The following is a 17,123-nucleotide window of genomic DNA, read 5'->3' as shown; positions in this document are numbered from 1 at the left end:
GCAGCAGAAAGCTGGGTTCAACGCCCAGGAGTAACTGCAGTGCTTCCAGCTTGGCCTGGCGCTCCATCAAACACAATTGGCCGTGTTTACGGGTGGGAACTTAAGCTGGCGATGGATCAAGTGACTGTCCCTTTTGCTGCACTGCAGAAGCTACTTCCAAGTGTGTATGGGAGGATGCACACAGTAGTTTATACCTCCCCAGCTGTGGTGGTGCCAGCAACAGGGACTCAAGGACACTTGGGGCAATTGGGAATTGGCGATGACTAAATTGGGACTCCTCCCATGGGTGGTCACCTTGACGTTGGTGGAGGAGCTTGCGAATCGCTTACCCAGAGAGCAGGTCTTGGCAGGGGCCACCATGCCGGACAGCTCAAAGGGTAAGGGATCAGACGAAGGACCACCCGTAGATAAAACAAACCTTTTACAGAAATCACCAAGGATCCAAAGCACTCCAGGCAGACGTCCAAGGTGATACCACCATGGAGCATGCTAGGAGGTGTGTGGTGGGAGACCCTTACAACATGCACAACTGAGCAGGGACCCCAGGTAAATCACACACGCACTACTTTTCTGAAGTAGTTTCATCTCTTTTTCTCTTATCTTTGAACACTGCTCTTCATCCAAGGCGGGGGGCTTTGTAATAGGGAGGGGGAGAAATTATGACGGCTGTCTGCTGTCAAAATATGTCCCCCCCCGTATTTAACTTAAACGCCCAATGCATTCTCAATGGCAATAGCACAAACTTTGGCATGCTACTAGTCCTACATACTTACACCTATAGCAGGGGTGCCCAAAAGGTAGATCGCGATCTACCAGTAGATCACAAAGGCTGTGCAGGTAGATCACATGGCATGGTCCTAAAAATATTTAATTTAAATATAAAAAAATGGCATCTGACACTTAGAATTAACTGGTGACTTACATAAATTTGTGGGCACCCCTGATGTAGGATTAGTAGCATGCCAAAGTTTGTGTTATTGTCTCCACCAGGCCGAAGGCATGGGGAGAGAGTAGGTTTTGCACTCCGTGTGTCCGTCCGTCCGTCCGTCCTTCCTTCCGTCTGTTACCAGCTAATCTCTTATAGCGCCACCATGAGGCAGCTTTTCACATTTTTTACCTGAAACTGCACCGAAACGTTGCATGCACACTCCCTAGAGGCCAAGGACAAACCTTTGACCTGCATTTTCCGCATCTGCCTATGAAACCCTTCAACTTTGGGCAGATCTACAAGCTCGTAGTGCGGCACAGAGTGCCACGCTATGAGCTTGTATATCTGCTATTTTTCAGTGGGGTACATTTAATCACTGGTCCTGGGTCAATCCAAGGGCCTACCACTCCACTCTCTTGATATGTTGTTCCCCAACTCTTGGAGAGTATTTAGGCCTTTTACTGGAGGTCCCAGCCCCTAAAATGACCCAGGAGGAAGTGTTGACCTTTACTGAATTGCTTCAGTTTGAGTTCATTTGAGCACCTAAATTCAGATTTGGGCACCGTAGCATGTGGTTTTTAAGTGGTGGGCCTCAGGTCATCCTAGGGGCTAGATTCGCCCTACAACATGTCTTCTAAACCACGTGTGTGTGTGTGTGTGTGTGTGTGTGTGTGTGTGTGTGTGTGTGTGTGTGTGTGTGTGTGTATAATATATATATATATATATTTTTTTTTTTTACTACATGATGTGACTAGGGTTGTCTGTGTCAGAATCATGACATTTTACTTGACATTTAATTGTCATAGAAATGAAATGTTTATGTTCAATGAAAAAAACAATTGCAATTATTGTATTTGGCTTTTAGGCATTGTAAACACAAATTGCACTAGGCAGATTTGACAAATAACTTAGGCAAAAAATGCCATCTAAAAGCTCACAAATCTGTGCAACGCATTGTGTGCTTGTAGACTTGTATATTATAATTGGGACAGGTGGGGCCTATAATGTGACCTGGTGTCTTGCAGCAATGTAATGAAATGTTTTGTTTGCACAGGTCACACACCAGGGTACGTGAAGGGCTACAAGATAACGGCACACATGTGAGCTGTCTTAGGCCTGATTTACACTGGCAGACAAATCTAGCCTGAATCAGATCTCTGCCACATCAAGATTGAAATCCGATTGGTTTAAATGGTCACATGACTCATTTAGACAAATCAGATTCCAATCTGGATGTGGCTCAGATCTGATTCAGGCTGGATTTGGCTGCCAGTGTAAATGGGGCCTTAATGGACTGGCTGATCAAGGTTCATCACAGTTTCCAGCTACATCAGGAGACCCATCTCACAACATGATGAGGCTCACCTGAAACCAATTATGCAGCACATCGCTAAGAATGTCAGTGAGGGGAATGAACATTTCCAGGTGAGTTGGCACTAGGGATGGGGTTAGTATAAATGTAGGTTAGATGGCATGTTATTTAAGACGGATGCTAGGGTCATTTCTTTACCAGGCATCCTATAGTTTCGATGTACAGATGTTCAGACCAATTATTCTAGATTACTGAGACACTCTCTGCATGTGATGAGCATCTACTTAATTGTAACTTGGAGTTAGTATAATGCAGTAAGATGGGGATGTTTACGTGGATAAATATTGAATACTAAATGTCTATTCTCCACTAGGGTTAGTAAAATGTAGCATATAATGGAGTTGGATGGGGATGTTTAATACAAGAGTTCCTCGCCACTAGGGTTAGTATAATATAATGGAGTAAAACATGTTTAAATACAATAATTCTAATGCTAGTTTTCCCTCTCAACTAGGCCGTCAAGGAGAAGAACTCGGAGAGCAAGCTGATGTCACTGGCCTTTCTGAGCTGCAGTCGTCTACTGTGAAGAGTCTAGCTGCTTGGCAATCCCTGAGGTTGAATCGGACATGCTTGCAGACATGTTGCCTTTCATCGACCTTTATATATATATTTATTTTTTTCTCTGAGAGCCTACTCAAAATGAGAGTGATGCGTTTTGGATGGGTGTGACTCGACAGCAAATGATCAATCTACAAGCTCACGTGTTGTGTTGGGACCTTGTAGACTACTTGTCATGTAGGCTACATAACATACTACAGTTTGTTGTGCCAAAGACAATGTATCAATTATGTTCTGTGTACCATCATATGGAAAAGGTCTCATGTCAAACATATCTATGAATTATCAATGTAAATGGCAATAGCAAAGTTCTCACATGTACATTTTTGTAAATATATGCATTATGTAAATAATAAATGTAATACATTTTGAATTGGTGGTATAATTTAGTATGGTAATGTTTAAAAGGAAGTTGTGCCACTAGTTGTAATGTCCATGAAACCTTCACCTGGTTTATTTACTAACGTACTTTTTCTAAGAAATTGATTGAATAGACACTTGGTTCCTATTGGTGTGCCTTGGGATTGTGTGACAGACATGCATTATTGCAATATACTGTATTGTAATATAACATTTCTGTTTACATAAGTATTTTCTGCACACCCAGTTTCCCCATGCAGAGGCAAAAAAATGATATACCTACAAAGAATATTTTAACCACTAAGGAATTTATTTTCCAAAAGTGTAGATTTGGGGACAGACCGATGACAAAATTTGTATAACTATTTTTTTTGGAATGAAAAGGGTTTAGAATCTGGTATAGTGAACTCTCACTCCTCTGAGGATGCTGGTGGAATTTGTGGATGTAGCAGCATTAAATTAAAACTGACAACCCTTGAAAGACCTTTTAAAACTGACCTTTGCATCATGACTTGAAGTTAACGGTATTTGCCTTAGTTGATTTAAATCTGCAGTTGCAGTGGAATTCAGATTAGCCACTAGGGGGAGCCTCTCGCCCAATCTAGGTTTTTGCACCCACAATAATATTGGTCCAATCATGTCACAGGGGCTTTTCTGTTGACCAATCGCAGCAGTAGCTGCCGTGTGTGTACGGAAGTAAAGTGAACTGGTAAAATGGTCCTCTTTGGTGAAACTCCCCAACTGGCACTTGATATACATTTATAAATGGACCAAATGCCCACAGGGTAGGAATTTAACTCGTTACTACAACCGATCATTACCGTGTAATCGTGTATACATGTGTTTATATACATATATAAAATCATATACAGTATTAATCACTACAGTACTACGTTTGTTTAAATTGTGTCCTAGCGTAACACTTTAAAGTGTGTGGGGCTCTGGTCCATTGCGTTGGTGATTTTTTTGATGAATTGAACAAGGTGGACCCTCTTGTAAGCAAGTGTAATGCTTTATTGGGTCGTCCACTCACAGTCTTTTTATTGACTCGTTGTGCTTGAATTGTACTGTAATTCTGCAAACTGTTAATACATATTTCAATCAATCAATTGGACATTTATTTTTTTACGTTTTCCATTTAGGTTTAAACACGAATGCAGGAATCTCTCTTTGCACTGTATTGTATGAACTCTCTCAGTCACAGTCACACAGCAATGACAGAATGCTAGCCTTGGCTCAAGACTATATCCGAGTCTGACTAATACTTTGATTGATTGAAAAATGTATTAACAGTTTGCAGAATTACAGTACATTTCAAGCACAAACTCAATACAAAGGCTGTTAACTGTGAGTGGACGACCCAATTAAGCATTACACTTGTTTCCAATAGGGTCCACAATGTTCAATTCATCAAAAACATTTAGAGACGTACAAATAGACACTTCTATATAGACAAAGGACAGAACAGGAATTCATCATAAAGGAGGTAAAAAGGGAAAAGAAACGTATACAGTGAGGGGAAAAAAGGGGTGGGGGGGATTCACGTTCAGCTCCGTTCATTTGTTTGTTTTCCTTGGAGGAGCTGCGTTGGGTCACCAAGTCGGCTCCGTGGCCGTACCTTGAGTTGGCTGTGTGGCCGTGACCAATAATTTCGTATTTCTCTATGCAAATGTCAAAAGACATAGGTCCTCATTCACAAAGGAGAAATACACCGCAGTGTAACGTATGCGTAAACAGATACTAAATATCATCGTATTTCTCTGTCCGATCACGCTGCGATTTGCTCCCGTCGTATTCAGGGAAGCTGGTGTAATCACTTCATTTGTGCGGATCGCAGAGTGTAGCCTTTCCGCATTTTTCCCAAGCGATTCGCCTGGTGTCGCCTGGTTAGAACGCCCATCCCACACCATATAAGGCAACAGGAAATATCGAAATACGTCATCATAGCCTGCACCGGGCTTTAAATTATATACAACAGCCGCGATGAGCTTGTAGAGCAGTTAATTTTGACAGGCGGGTCTCTGCATGGACAGATCTTCAAGCAAACAGCGCAAGTTTTGTATATAATTATAAACGAAACTTGCCAACTTGGCACGCATTGCTTCACTCCTTGTTAAATGTCAGAACGTTAATAAGTTAACTGATGTTACAGTTACTTTCACATAATGAGAAAGAAGTTAATTTGTATTGTTCACCACACAACCAAATGCTATATTAAAACTCGGCAATGATAAAAGGCCCTATTGATTAGTCTACTGCGGTGATTGATTCCCTGCCCTGCACTGTCGGATTTGGAAAGCAAATATATGGACATGCATGGACACAGGACATATTTTCTTTCTTTTTTTTCTTGTGGGATTTGGACTTAAGGCTATATTTCATCCGACCCAACTACGTTGTATGTTTCCTCAGCTGCAGGTAAGAGTTGGCTATTCTGTGTGGCGTCCGCATGTGATCAATATACATATTATAAATTAATACCACGACGCAAATGGAGGCAGATAGGTGCTTGCAGCAAATGCATTTAGGCCTACGTGAAACTTTAATTGGCTGAGTCTCTGTCAACATGCTGATCAGCGAGTTACAGTGGTAATAATAATCATCATCAACAGCCTTTCTTGTCTGTCTGTCCGTCATGTTTGTGAACAAGCGCGAGTGGAGGTGAGCTGGCTTAAAACTATGATATGACTGGCCGACTTTCAAACACGCTGATGCCATTCATTCAAATAGGCTAATGTGGTCTTCTATTTTTTATATAGGGCTAATCCCCCCCCCCCACACACACACACACACGCACCGACAGTCAGACTGACTCAAAGGAGCTCCATAACGAAACAATTTAAATAGGCCTATACTGCAGACATTACTACACTAAACAACGTTGGATTCGTACAGTGCAGAATGCAGATAAGTGTATGTTCTTATTATAATTGTGAGTTTGTTTTTTAACATGCAGCGCGAGTCCGCGAGACTGCGAGAGCCGATCTACAAGCTCACAGCGCGTTGCACTGCGAGTAGAAAGCTGTCAAGTGAGCAGCGCAATCGCGCATGCTAGAAATATCCTAATAAATAAATAAAAAAGGTGTCGGGCTTGCAGGGGCAGTTTCTGTATGGCACTCTAGGCTAACCTGCCTCTAGAATGCATGCATTTAGGCATACAAGTGATACTTGGCTTTTATATAGGCTATATTTTTTTTTATGTGCGACCAATGTTGGGGACACATGCCTACATATTTTATCTGAGATTTGGCGACTTTTCATTGATTCAGCATGAAGACTAAAGCCTTCTTAATAAATCTACGCAAGCCGTACACGACCATGAGAGGTGGCGCAGCTTTCAGCGGAATTTCCGACCAACCCACGTCACCGTCAAGTTCACGTTCAAGTTCATGAATTCCCACGTAATGTGGGAATCCACGTAAATGCCTGTCCGCTCACGCTCCGCTCACGTAACGTCACTTTATGAGCGTAAACGCCGTTGTGAATGAGGACCATAGTCTTGAATTGATCCAAGGCTATGCAAGCACCCCTTCCTTGTAAATTATCTTCTGACGGTCCTGGGCTCCTGGCAAATGTAGGGCAAGTTAATTAGCTAAATATTTTTCACTCACAGAGAGCAAACTGGAAAGGTTTTATCACCGTCCAATCACAGATCAGCTGGGTAGCTCTGGTCCATAGCCCTAATGGTTCTATGATTCTGCCCTGCAGATCAGGGGTGCAGCAGTTAAGAGAACTAATCGATTTAATGTATCATAAAAGTAATTGATATCAACAATTTAATAAAACAGTCCCTATTTTGGGCATGTCATAGGTGAGAAGTTTCAAGAAACGTTACAATTCTTCAAAAATAGTGACAATATCAGATCAACAAGCCGATAACACTGCTATGCAACTCGTTGTGAGCTTGTAGATCTGCCATTTCCATTATTTTTTGCACATGTGCGACAAAGTATAAAATTATGCTTAAGGGTGGAAAACTACTCTAGTTAAACTTGTTGTTCCCTCTCTCCATTAAGGTATTCATAGGTGAGGGAAAAAAACACAAACTTCCCAGTTCCTGTATGTATAATATAATTGTATATCCTCCTAAATTCCAACACTTAGAAAGGCGATGGACTTCACTGAGTGTTACGGGGACACCGTGTCCAGCGTCGCGGCAGCAGCTCGCTCCGGGTGCAGAGAGCGTGTTCGGAAGCTGATCCGCAAAGGCCTCAGCGTAGACAGCAGAGACAACCGTGGCTGGAACGCCCTGCACGAGGCAGCAGCCGCTGGCCACAAGGAGTGCGTGCAAGAGATCCTGTCTGCTGCTGGTAAGCAAGGATTGTATACGGCAAACAGTTATGTTCATACATACTTGGGGGGGGGGGGGGGTGTCTCCTCTCAAACAAGTGCTTGTTTGAGAGGAGACGCAACCAACAATAAACACAACACGCAACATTCTGTCTTCTGGTCTGTGGAATGTAAAATAAGAGCACTGCAGTTGAACCACCATATCCCACTTTACCCCTGTGCCACGTACGACACGAGTACCCTATGTCCCCTTTTCCACCGGGGTGGAACTGGTTCAAGTATTTTTTCCCGCCTAATATTAAACCAGTTCAGAGTGTTTCCACTGAAAATGAATTGGTTCAGAAGTTCAGAACCCTAAAAGTTGGTTCAGAACTGGAACCAAAAAATGGCCGCCGGTTCCATTAAAACGCCACGGTTCCAAGAATCTAGAAGGGAACCAGTTCTATTATTATCTTATTTTGGTGGAAAAGGGGCCTTTGATTATCAATAGGGGGTCTCAAATACTTCCGTACATTATTGCTCATGGCTCATGTTCGTCGTATGGCACAGTATTAGGTTTCAGTGGCTAAAGACGCCCTTTTCTCTTCCTGCTTTTCTTTTCTCCTCTGAATTGCTAAGCAGCAGGCTCATCGCACGGCCATCGCGGCTACGTGAACTCTTTGACTCACGAGGGAGAGTCTGCACTGTACCTGGCGGCACGGCAAGGGAACCTGCCGGTGGTACGAACCCTTCTGAAAGCACACGGCAACATTAACCAGCCAACCAACGATCTGTCCTGTCCTCTGTTTGCAGGTACTGTATGTAACGAACGCATTCATTCATTACTATTGTCATTGTGGTACTTGAATCTGTATATTATGTGTTATTTATCCGTTTTGTTCCTATATACTGTAGCTGTGGATGCTGGGCATAAAGGGATTGTGGAACTGCTAGTCCGTAAAGGTGCAGAAGTCAACGGCACACATACTGCCTCCTGTTGGTCCTGCCTTCACCAAGCTGTTTATAAGGTAATATTTTAACACACACACACCCCCCCCCCCCCACACACACACACACACACAGACACACACACAGATGTACAGTTTACATTTTATACCATGAATCATGTCACACTTTTATTATTTTCTTTCCCAAGGGTCACAGTGACATTTTACACACACTGGTTGGTGTGTGTCACCTGGAGGCACTCGATGACCACAAGATCACTCCTGTGTTTTTAGCCTCACAGTACGGACAGCAGCAGTGCCTGGAGATTCTTATTGATGCAGGTCAACCAATTTCCCTTACTGTGTTTTTGTGACGATCATCATCATCATCATTATTACTAGACATGGTCCGCCCGCCGGCTGGTCCTCTCTTCTTTATTTAAAAATATTTTTGGGGGGCTTTTCTGCCTTTAAAGGGACACTTCACCCCTTTTGCAACCAGATCTTATTTTAATGATAAGACACAATGACGCACGCACGCACGCACGCATGCATGCACGCGCGCGTACACACACACATGCGCGTACACACACACACACACACACACACACACACACACACACACACACACACACACACACACACACACACACACTATATTATAGAAATATATTTATATAATATAAATGGATTCCCCACGACTCGCATCAATGCAACCACACTTGCAATTCCCCAGAATTGCACCTTTCTAGTTCATTACTGTTGTTATTAGGTGTTCACGTGGTGTGTTTTCCACTGTACTGTAGGTGCCAACGTGAATGCCCAGGTCGAGGACTTGGCCACGCCGCTGTTTATTGCAGCTCAAGAGGGTTATGAAGGATGCGTGGAGCTTCTTTTAGAGCGCGGCGCTGATCCTAACCTCCCATGCAGCTCTGACTGGCCCCAGCTCCCCATTCACGCTGCTGCTCAGTTGGGCCACATCAGGTACCTACTGTAGTACTGATCCATAAGATGTTTCTCTGTGATGTATAACTGTATATACACAGTACACTGCAGGCTGCATGTCATTATAAAACGTGTTGTGAGATTGTAGATTGGCAATATTCGCTATTCAAACTGGTGAAAATTTCAATTGATTTCATAGAAATCACACCCGTGTGAAATGAGGGGCGCTCTTATCATCGTACATCATCATACATCATCTCATCTCATCTCATAGAGCCGGCCAGCAACTCTACATCTGACCTCGAAACTTAGATCTCCATATATGGAGCCTACCTGAACTGACATTCCAGATCCTCCCCACCCGTCCTTTCTCTTCGATGTCTCCCTTTTGACTGATACCGGTCCATTCAAACTCTGACTATGTCCATTCAAACGCCCCAAGGTTATTAGCGCAGCTGTGCCCGGCAGCTGGCGAAAACAGTTCTCAACAGGCCCGAAAATGAAGGCCCGGCCCCACCTGGGTCTTAACTGGGCTGGCCCGAGGCCCCACCTGGCCTTACTAATTAGCACACATTTTACACCCGAAAAACGTCCCGGCCCGTGACCGCGTCCTGTGTCGGTCTTGCGCTTGTATCACGGTGTGGGTACCAGATCTATCCTGCACGTACGTGCAATGTCAAAATGAATTGGAATAAAAAACAAATGATGTAGCCTATATGATCGGGTCTGGATCGCATCTTGGTGAACTCTTGCAGTGTGTGATGCCTAGTCGGCGACCAATCGTTTAGTGTGAAAGCCACAAAGATATAATGACAGTCAATTTAAAAAATCACACATGAAGTGAGGGGCGCTAATATATTAAAGTCTAACTCATGTTGATTAGGTGATGTAATGGTGATGTAAAACAAACGGTGCCAACACAAACATTAAACACCATTAACAATAAAGAGACAATATGACGTAATGAGGCACATTATGACCAGTGTTGGGCATCGTTACTTTAGAAAGTAACGTCGTTAGGTTACTGGATTACTGCCCATAAAAATAATCCCTTACCGTTACAAATTACCTTCTGAGAAAAGTAAAAGGTTAGATTATTTTCCGTTACCTGACAATTAAAACCCATTTTGTAATGCTTGCGCAAGTTGGTTACATTGTATTAGGCTACTGCCTACCGTCATTGCGCCGCATTATCACGGCCCGGTTAAAAACGAGAATGATACACACCATGAACTGACCATAGACAATATCCCCTTTACAGCTCTCTCTTTATTAATGAATATAATTTGCCACAATCACCAGCCTATACACGTAGGACTGGACAGAAAGAGAGTGCAGAGAGTACACTACAATATGCCATACCTGTTGCGCTGCGCTCTGATGCCCTCTCCACGCCGCACGCCGTGGCGCATGAACAACAACAACAACTTTGATTGATTGATTGAAAATTGTATTAACAGTTTGCAGAATTACAGTACATTTCAAGCACAAACTCAATACAAAGGCTGTTAACTGTGAGTGGACGACCCAATTAAGCATTACACTTGTTTACAACAGGGTCCACCATGTTCAATTCATCAAAACTTCTTCAAAAATTTAGAGACGTACAAATAGACACATCTATATAGACAAAGAACAGAACAGGAATTCATCATAATGGAGGTAAAAAGGGAAAAGAAACATATACAGTGAGGGGAAAAGGGGGGGGGGGGGCGGTGTGGGGGATTCAGATTTTACGGGGGCCAGTTTCGAATTGCAGCCATCCGTAGGTGCCCTTTGAGAGCGGTTTTGAAGGAGTCAAGGGATTCGCATGTCTTGGTAGGGCGTTCCACATTTTTGTGGCATAGGAGCGAAAAGAATTTAGTCCCTTGTTTGTGCCGAATCTGGGTTGTACATGGTTCGTTGCACTCCCTCTGGAGTTGTGGGTGTGGACTTCGTTAACATTCGTTAACTCCACGTGGACCCACGACGACCCACGTATGAATTAGATAGTTTATAAGCAATGGCACGGCGGCCATCCTTGCAGGCAGTGACAGTAACAGAATGAGAATCCTGTAGGCAGTAACCTGTTCATTTTGGGGGGGCAACAACAACAGCCTGTTGTTGATGATGAATGATACTATGAAACTTAACAATTCATTAACTAGTACTCACCTAATGACGCCGCCACGGAGGATATACCATGTTAAACGTAATTCCAAAGTGCTTAGCCTACATTGTTTAAGTCATAGACGCATGCGGTTTTCATGAACTTTGGCTAAAAGCATGTTGTTGTCTCCACCAGGCCGAAGGCATGGGGAGAGAGTATGTTTTGCACTCCGTCCGTGTGTGTGTCCGTCCGTGTGTGTGTCCGTCCGTGTGTGTGTGTCCGTCCGTCCTTCCGTCCGTCTGTTACCAGCTAATCTCCGGCACCGTTAACCCGGTCGATGCCAAACTTTGCACACACACTCCCTGGATGCCAACAATGAACCTCTGCCCCACATTTTCCAGAACGGCCTGTTATAGCGCCACCATGAGGCAGCTTTTCACATGTTTTACCTAAAACTGCACCGATCTGCGTGAAATGTTGCATGCACACTCCCTAGAGGCCAAGGACAAACCTTTGACCTGCATTTTCCGCATCTGCCTTTTATAGCGCCACCAGGAGGCCGACTTTTGTAAAACACATTTTTTGATATTACTCCTCCAGATTCTGTCCAAAAATCTCACAAATCGTTACACAGTATCTCTATGGTCATGTGCGCAAGTCGGATCTGTCCAATATTTCATATTCCATCCTAATTGGCTATAATTGGCTTTCACAGTTTGCAAGATTGCCCCGTTTTGAACAAAAGCCTCAAATCAGGAACGCAGCGTGCAATTTACGTGAAATCTTTCACACATTTTCTTACTAGGCTGAGGAATATATCCCACCCTTTTCACATTGGCCTGTTATAGCGCCACCAACAGGTTGATTTTTGCAAAACACATTTTTGGAACAAAATGCCTCAAATCATCCAATTGCCATCAAAGGCGTATGAAGAAATGGCACCCTTTTCACATTGGCCTATTATAGCACCACCAGGAGGCCACAACCTGGCCTGCCCTGGTGGAGACCTGTGCCCTGAGGGGCACTTTTTCTAGTTATTATTATTCCACTACCACCCGGCACTTCCAGTCGACTAGACTGTCATGGCAGCTGGCTACAACCGAAACAACTTCCTCTTCCTCTTCAAAATAAAAGCTACGTGTAACAATACTTTTATTTCTTAAGTGAACTACAGGATGTAGTAGACGCAGGATGTATAGTACATGGTATAGTGGGCATGGAAGGATAACTCACACAGAAGGCAGGAGAAATAGACTCCGCGGGCAGTCGGGGCTTTATTATTTTTTAAATCTTGCCAACAAAATGAACAGGGACACATTATAGTAACGGGATTACTTTTTTGGAAATGTAACTAGGTAACTAACTACTAAATTGCAAAACTAAGTAGTTACTTTATTCCGTTACCAATAAAAGTAGTCCGTTACATAACGCCGTTATTAATAGCGCCGTTACACCCAACACTGATTATGACATACATTTTCCCTTCATTGTCAATGGCGTTTACAAAACAAACATTGAACTAAAGACAAACATTAGCGCCCCTCAAAAAATACTTACTGAGAAATGTTTCTCACTTCTGTGCTTCCAGCATCCTCAAGAGGCTGATAGCTGTGACGGACCGTGCGTGTGACCGCGGCGAGGCCATGGTGAGTCCTCTGTACGTAGCTGTGGATCAGAATCGGCGGTGGAGTGTCGAGCTGCTCTTGCAGGAGGGCTACAGTCCAGACGCCCAGGACTGCAGTCTCAAGCTGGGTCATCATTCACCGCTGGCCATGTCTATAGCGTGTGACGATGACCACCCATGCAGGTTTGTACACAAACTCATTTAACAAAAACAAAAACAAACAAAAAAACATTGAACATATCAGAGATACAAGCTCAACGCCCCTCTTTCTGGCTCCCCGAAGTGGACTGGCTCACTAGTAAAATACAGAATAGATTCTAAAATACTGCTCACCACCTATAAGGCCCTGAACATCCTAGCAGCTCTCTGCTACCTCTACGACCTCATACATAACCATGCCCCTGGTGGTGCCAACCACCTGGTGGTCCCCAGGACAAAGCGCTGAACCTGGGGTGTCAGGGCCTTCTCAGTTCTCACTCGCTGGCCTTCCCTATGAAACTCACCCTTCTTCAACCCTTTTAGGACGGGAATCACTTTTGGTGTTTGTTCCTTCAAGACGGGAACCCCTTTTGGGGTTCTTGTTGCTATGTACAGTATAGCAACATAAATGTTTTGTAATTTTTTGTACGTTTTTCAGAAAACTTCGGCCTCAGTCCTACAGTAAATGGATTAAAATCACGTCTTCAGACTTGCCTTCCCCACCTAATCAAATTCCCCTTTTTACTTTTTTCTAATTTGAACAGTTTTAGTTGTTTTCTCTATTTGTTTTTGCCCTTTTGTCTTACTTTTAAGGACATACTGTGTAACATTTTCAATTGAAATGTATATTAGATCACTTACAGCACCGTAAGTGGATAAACTATCCACATGCCAGAGTCCTGCAACCTTTGATGGGTGAAAGCGGGTGGAAAAATATACTTCACGGGTACGGGGCTATGGTACGGGGACGAGCGTTATCTGAACTAAACGCGGGCGGGTAACACTTTAATCAGAGCGCACTGCAAGATTGCATCTGGGTGCTTCTCGCATACCCAAGTCAAGGAATCGCCAGTGATGTCACATCACTGCCGATTCCTTATTTCCTTCATAATATGCTACTTCCGTGTTGTAAGTGACATCACGGCCGAATCCTTTGCATCCTTATTGTAGCATTTCACGTGTGGTGTTTATCACTACGAGCTGCCTGTAGGCTATTATCGTCACCTTGCGCTATTGAAACGCCAGAGGAGTCTAACACCTATGTACAGTAAATTTAAAATGCAGTTTTTCTGCTGTATGACATGGCTGAAATATACAACTAAATATCTTCTTTCAGTGAAACGGTGAAGTTGCTTCTGGCCGCAGGAGCCACTTTGACTGAGGCTGTGTGGATGTTTGCCTTGCCCATTAAACCAGAGCTGCTGCCGCTGATACTGCAGCACAGACGTATCCCCAAGATCCAGAATATGAGCCGGACCCTTTCTTCCATACCGGACCAGCGAAGAGCGTTGAGGCTCACTGAATTGAGGGCACTGCTCTGTGTAGCACTCGACTATGTGAAGTTTGCCTCCTGCTGGCTGCCCGTGCTCCTACAGGCAGACCTGGAGCCGTCTTTACTGCTGCAGCCCATCATGTAAGCTCTTTGCTTTTTCAATGCATAAATGTGACTTAATTCGTACACTGTTACGGTAACACTTTGGTTCATACTCCCTAGCTATCAATCATTTAGCTGGGGACCCCCTGTACTAGCTCCGTCAATTGAGCTTGTGATTATTTTCATAGGCTGGAAAAGGCAGACAGCGAGGTGTTGAACTACCTACTGGCATTCATGAACTGGTCGACCCTGTCACAAGATCTGAGAAACATTCTGCTTCGGAGACTGGATGAGAAGACCTGGACACCACTGGCCTGTTTTGGTAAGGCCACGCATGATCAAGTCAGAAATTAGGACAGAATTAGAATTAGAATTATTAAAACCACGGACAGTGCCGTAGAATCAGAGTAAATAAGGAAGATTGTCTGCCATAATAGTACAGTATGTACACTGTGTAATTTTATAGAGGTATGGTATCTAAAGAGCACAAAGTACCTTTCTGAACGTACCAAGTATCGTGAGACTTTCCACCGCTTCCTGTCTGGCAGCCAAATCTCGTGATACCCCGAGACAGAAACGATACCTATACCGCTGTTTATGATGCTCAATAAATGATGTACTGTGTCTTCTTTTGTATTCCTGAACCAATTTATAGGACAACGGTCTCAACTGCCATATATTCATTGAACTTCCGGTATGAGAAATCTTATCCAACGACAACAAAATATTCTTTAGTTTTGAGTCTGAGAGGCTAAATCTCATCAAATGTTGTTCCGTGGCTCAATAAAGCAATAAGCCACAAGAGGTCTCAGATTACCTTGTATTTTATAATGGCTGAGAGGCGTGGTGAGGCACGAGACGTGTCTAAAACGGTTACAAACAATTGGCAATATTAAACCCATAAAACTATTCCTACTGGAGAAAGTAGTTACACTTTACGGCCACCAGATAGAGCTACTTCCTTGTTTACTCAGCCATTCCAGTCAGGCTTTGTTTGTTAGTTGTCAACTTTTGCCAAACGAAGTTACATTGACAAACAACATTTATGTGGTGGCAGATTTAGCTGATATGTATGTGAACATCATGTCACAAACTCTAGCATGGCTACATTACGAGGGTGGTCAGCTGTTCACAGGGGAATAGGATTGCTGTCTTTACAAGCCCGCCTGGAGAGACTCATTCACAGTCCTTAGAGCAGTGGTGCTTAGAAGTGTTTTTGACCAATGACAAAGCTTCTAGGAACATCTTTGAATGCAGATGCCTAGATGTGTCACAGAGACTCATTTTTTTGGGGGAGCGTTTTACTCATTGATGGCTGTCTAAATACCAAAAAAAGGTCATTCAAATTTTGTCATTATTGCTTATAGCAGCTTTAAGGTGTAGATTATTTTTTGTGACATTTAGTACATGGTCTAATCATAAACCAGCCAATCAGAATCAAGTATTGGGACTAACCGTTTTAGAAATGGTGAATAAATAATGTTTTTTCAAATGAAACAGGTTTATACCCCTGGTATAAAGGGTTGGATTCGGGGTAAGGCCTTGCGACATACTAGCGTCATGTCCAGGGCAGGTACAGGTACATCCATCTTCCTCATGCTACAGAAACAGAAGATAGGCTCCCGACCTTACAGTCTATGCTCCCGACCCAAGGTTGGATTGAATGGACATGTGGTGCAGAAACAAAGCAGCATTAACAGATTCCACAGTGTCTTCTGAACAATGGAATTTTAACAATCCATCTCTGTTCTCTCTCTCTCTCTCCCCTTTCCTCTCTAGACTGTGTACCGTCTCTCTTCCACCTCTGCAGGCTGAAGATCAGAGATGTGTTGGGGGGGCATCCGACGCTCATCCAGCAGCTTCCAGTGCCCACCCGACTACATGGCTACCTCCACTTCTCAGACGTCCCACCACCCCCGCCTTTGCCAGATCAAAGGCACACCGATATCGTACACATACACATTCACAGACATGTTCTATAAAGACACTTGTGTAATTATGCCCTTCTGCCTCTCTTTATAGTACATTTATATTATTTTGTATCCATGCAATATGACTAAACCTTTTGTACATTATTTCCAACTTATCTTCAAGTGCTGATTACTATTTTTGCTTTCCTTTGAGTTGAGAACATCTGTTCCCTTGTTTCCTGCTCAAAACGCCAGGAGTGGAACGATTGTTGGTTTGTTTGTTTACTATAGAGGGTATGTGCATGCATTCAGTGAGTGGAAAAATTAGTTTAACATTGTTTAATGCAATTTAGTATCAGCTAGGACCTTTCTGTTTGAATGTATGGGCTGTCAAGGCCACAAAGTAGTTTATTCAGTAGGTGTTCCCCTTTGTTTTTGTTTTTTTTATGTCACACGCATACCCTCTATTCACACTGATGAAGGCTGGATATCTGAAACGTCTGTCATCTTATGGCATAATCTAAGAATAAAAAATGAGTGTCGCCCTC

At 43.4% G+C, this 17,123-nt stretch overlaps 1 protein-coding gene and 1 long non-coding RNA gene across 4 annotated transcripts; both read left to right on the top strand.

The window, feature by feature from the left end:
• The first annotated feature begins 289 nt into the window (after nucleotides 1-289).
• Nucleotides 290-3,599, top strand: LOC306915349. Its single transcript, XR_013788801.1, has 3 exons — nucleotides 290-546; nucleotides 1,983-2,353; nucleotides 2,755-3,599. It is a non-coding gene; the product is annotated as an uncharacterized lncRNA (long non-coding RNA).
• A 283-nt stretch (nucleotides 3,600-3,882) lies between these two features.
• LOC306915983 (ankyrin repeat and SOCS box protein 3-like) lies at nucleotides 3,883-17,123 on the top strand. Of its 3 annotated transcripts, none has more exons than XM_079493688.1 (10): nucleotides 3,883-4,003; nucleotides 7,323-7,528; nucleotides 8,130-8,300; nucleotides 8,403-8,515; nucleotides 8,644-8,776; nucleotides 9,241-9,418; nucleotides 13,057-13,275; nucleotides 14,408-14,704; nucleotides 14,854-14,987; nucleotides 16,445-17,123. In XM_079493688.1, the coding sequence occupies exons 1-10, from the start codon at nucleotides 3,984-3,986 to the stop codon at nucleotides 16,645-16,647; spliced, it is 1,674 nt and encodes a 557-aa protein (XP_079349814.1). In that variant the 5' UTR covers nucleotides 3,883-3,983; the 3' UTR covers nucleotides 16,648-17,123. The 3 variants fall into 3 exon arrangements, with proteins under 3 accessions (XP_079349814.1, XP_079349813.1, XP_079349815.1); XM_079493687.1 differs by having other exon boundaries at nucleotides 8,127-8,300; XM_079493689.1 differs by lacking the exon at nucleotides 3,883-4,003 and adding an exon at nucleotides 6,908-7,029 and having other exon boundaries at nucleotides 8,127-8,300.

The sequence above is a fragment of the Electrona antarctica genome (genome assembly GCF_951216825.1).
Source record: "Electrona antarctica genome assembly, chromosome: 22".
Classification (NCBI taxonomy): domain Eukaryota; kingdom Metazoa; phylum Chordata; class Actinopteri; order Myctophiformes; family Myctophidae; genus Electrona; species Electrona antarctica.
The sequence above is the reverse complement of the archived record's forward strand: the minus strand, read 5'-3'. Positions and strand labels throughout refer to the sequence as shown.

Bases quoted from the DNA above. Each gene is read 5' to 3' on its own strand.
- LOC306915983 (XM_079493687.1), top strand. From the start codon at position 3,984: ATGGACCAAATGCCCACAGG. The intron at 8,516-8,643 runs GTAATATTTTAA...TTCTTTCCCAAG, and splicing joins TTCACCAAGCTGTTTATAAG to GGTCACAGTGACATTTTACA. The intron at 14,705-14,853 runs GTAAGCTCTTTG...TTATTTTCATAG, and splicing joins TTACTGCTGCAGCCCATCAT to GCTGGAAAAGGCAGACAGCG.